At 35.1% G+C, this 2,754-nt stretch overlaps 2 protein-coding genes across 2 annotated transcripts in view; one reads left to right on the top strand and one right to left on the bottom strand.

Moving 5' to 3' along the window:
• Nucleotides 1-73: 73 nt before the first annotated feature.
• Nucleotides 74-939, bottom strand: FDP41_006085 (uncharacterized protein; the record flags this gene model as incomplete). Its single annotated transcript, XM_044709681.1, has 3 exons — nucleotides 74-245; nucleotides 289-796; nucleotides 924-939. The coding sequence occupies 3 exons, from the start codon at nucleotides 937-939 to the stop codon at nucleotides 74-76; spliced, it is 696 nt and encodes a 231-aa protein (XP_044559631.1).
• A 474-nt stretch (nucleotides 940-1,413) lies between these two features.
• FDP41_006084 (uncharacterized protein) overlaps nucleotides 1,414-2,754 on the top strand; it is a gene marked incomplete at both ends in the record, with an annotated part of 2,340 nt that continues 999 nt past the window's right edge. The window contains 6 exons of the mRNA XM_044709680.1: nucleotides 1,414-1,552; nucleotides 1,724-1,862; nucleotides 1,973-2,017; nucleotides 2,081-2,298; nucleotides 2,394-2,430; nucleotides 2,493-2,607. Of these exons, the coding sequence (XP_044559630.1) occupies nucleotides 1,414-1,552; nucleotides 1,724-1,862; nucleotides 1,973-2,017; nucleotides 2,081-2,298; nucleotides 2,394-2,430; nucleotides 2,493-2,607 (693 nt within the window). The remainder of the gene's footprint in view (nucleotides 1,553-1,723; nucleotides 1,863-1,972; nucleotides 2,018-2,080; nucleotides 2,299-2,393; nucleotides 2,431-2,492; nucleotides 2,608-2,754) is intronic.

Here is a 2,754-nt window from a genome sequence, read left to right as displayed (position 1 = left end):
CAAAGCCAAGTTTCATTGTCATGTTCATTGATGTGAAATAAGTTACTGTATTGTGATTGTTTGTTGACAAAATTTAATCATCATTTTCGTCATCGTCTTCCTCCTCATCCTCATCATGAAATACCATGTCGACAGCTTTTGTCTTTTTCTTGTCTTCAAGAATATAAATTTGATTCATATCAACGCCTAACTCTTTTGAAAAGTATTTAGCAACTTTTCCTGCAACGTTTCCTTGAATTTCAATGCTGAGTTCAGGTTTTTTTCACGATACTACATCCACAGGCAAACATTTTACCAAATTGTTTCACAACATCCTTCAAAACTTTTTCTTCTCCTTTGAAAGCATCTTGCATAAAAGCCTCAATTCCAGTAACCAGTGTTAAACGTTTTCTCTTACTTCTTTTATCGATACGAATGAGTAATTCTCTATTCTTTGAAACAGATGAAGTTTTTGAAGAATTATCATCGGAAGATCCAACACTTCCTTCCACAATTTCCTTCACTTCTCTTGCAACCTTCTTATCCACAGTTTTATCTTTATACTTGTCGTGTTCTCTCAATTCTCGCAATTCCTTCAACTTTTCAGGAAATGCTTCAAGCCACTTCTCACATAATGGCCATTTGTCAGAAAATTCGCAATAGTCGATTGGATAGGTACATTCGGGACAATAGGTAACTTTCTTTGCTTCAATTTTCTTGACTACAATTTCTTCAGTGCTCTCTTCATCATCACTTTCAGCAGCTTCCTCTTGTTCTTGTCTTTCTTTTTCGGTCTTTTCTAGATCTTCGGCAAGTACTTCAAGCTTGGTTTGCTTGTTTCGGTCAAACTTTTAATGGGTTTTTTTGGCTGGCATGATGATGTTGTGGTATTTTTCAATTAATTATGAATAAAATTAATAATTTTAATGGTTTCATCAACACACCTTGATGATGATACATGTAATTCAATGTTGATAGGAAGAAGAACGTTATGAGTAAAATTCATATTTACGACCATAAATAAATTGAATCCATCCAAAATAATTATTCTTCTCAAGGATCTTTTTACATCTCTCCGAGAGATGTCTGAATTCTTGTCTTCCTATAGAATCCTCCTCAGTGGCCAGTCCGCTCATTATTGGGTACAAAAAGGAAAAAATTGTCTCATTTCCTCCGTTATTATCTTTTTGCAATACCTTGAAAATCATCATCGCAACTTGTTGTTGTTGTTGCTGATCAGAATTTTCTCATCATTACCTTTACTACGATACAACATTAGTAAAAAGTGTTCGGGTTGGAATTTCTCAATTTTTGGTGTTGACTGCTCTCCTGTATCAATCATACTCACGTGCTTTCATCAATAGCTCATCATCATCGTAGGGTTTATATTGAATCACACTCTCAATAATTTCATTAACAACAACTCAAAACAAGATGGGTAATTGTAACAACACAAAACAATCCTCTTCCTCATCGTCCGCAAACAGACAACAAAACAAATTAAATGTACAGGGACATGGTGAAATTACGGAAACAAAAGTGACTTATAAAATTTTGATTCTCGGCGATGCAGGTAGGTGGAATGAATGGATAATTTTAAACGGTTGTGTACGATCATGGTGTTAAATTTGTGGTTGACTATCGATTATTGACACGGACTTCATATTGTGGTCACGAAAAACTATTCATCCATTATGATCCGAATATCCGTGATGCCAATGTGGAATGTGTGTGTGATCAATAGGTGTCGGAAAAACATCCTTGGCAATCAAGTGGGTGGATGGATCATTCCAAGAAAATTATATTGCAACCATTGGTGTGGATTTCAAAAAGAAAGATGTAGTGATTGATAATCAACTGATAAAGTTACAGATATGGGATACGTAAGTGTCAAATGGGCGGAATTGACAGATAACAGTTTGTGCTTGAACGAACATTTAACTCGCACGACGACTTGGTCACACGTCACTGTTGTCATGTTTTTAACACAAAGTGCTGGCCAAGAGAGATACAATACCATTCAAGCAACATATTATCGGTAGGTTTACCATCATTTCCATAACACACATAAATTCTCATTCTCCATTTCCTCATTAAATAGTGGATGTGCAGGTATTATCGTTGTTTATGATATAACTGATGCAGATTCATTCCAAAATGTGCAGAAATGGATTGGAAACGATGAAAAGAATACGTCTCCAAATGATGACATTACAATACTGTTGGTTGGAAATAAGGCAGATTTGGAGGATGAAAGAATGGTGAAAACTGAGGATGCCAACAATTTTTGTAAAAATACATCCTGCGTTGTTGACAAAGGTATGTAGAAGAAACAGCCATTGACATTCAACAATCATCGTACTTGTCAATCAACATGAATTCAACAACTTGTTCATTTTAATGACAATGAATAGTGTTTGAAGTGAGTGCAAAGTCAGGACTCAACGTAAAGTAAGTACCTTAGAAATGAAGTTTTTATTCACAATGTTGTCTTTTCATGTACAATCAATCAGCAATGCATTCATGGCCCTCGTGGAAGCAATTCACAACAAGAAAAAAAAAGAAATAAATTCATCCAAAGGACAATCAATTTTTCCTACTACGATTAATGTCTCTACGAATTCCCAAGTTAACTGTTGAAGTACAAGTATTAATTTGTCCATTACAACCCGAATCTGAATTTCCAGAGAACAGAGGAAAGTACTGTTGCAGAAGAACAAAAAAAATGATTCCACAACCATCCACAACCGTTCATCATACTTTGGATGATGAAAC

Source organism: Naegleria fowleri (assembly GCF_008403515.1).
Source record: "Naegleria fowleri strain ATCC 30894 chromosome Unknown tig50, whole genome shotgun sequence".
Taxonomy (NCBI): Eukaryota; Heterolobosea; class Eutetramitea; order Acrasida; family Naegleriidae; genus Naegleria; species Naegleria fowleri.
The sequence above is the reverse complement of the archived record's forward strand: the minus strand, read 5'-3'. Positions and strand labels throughout refer to the sequence as shown.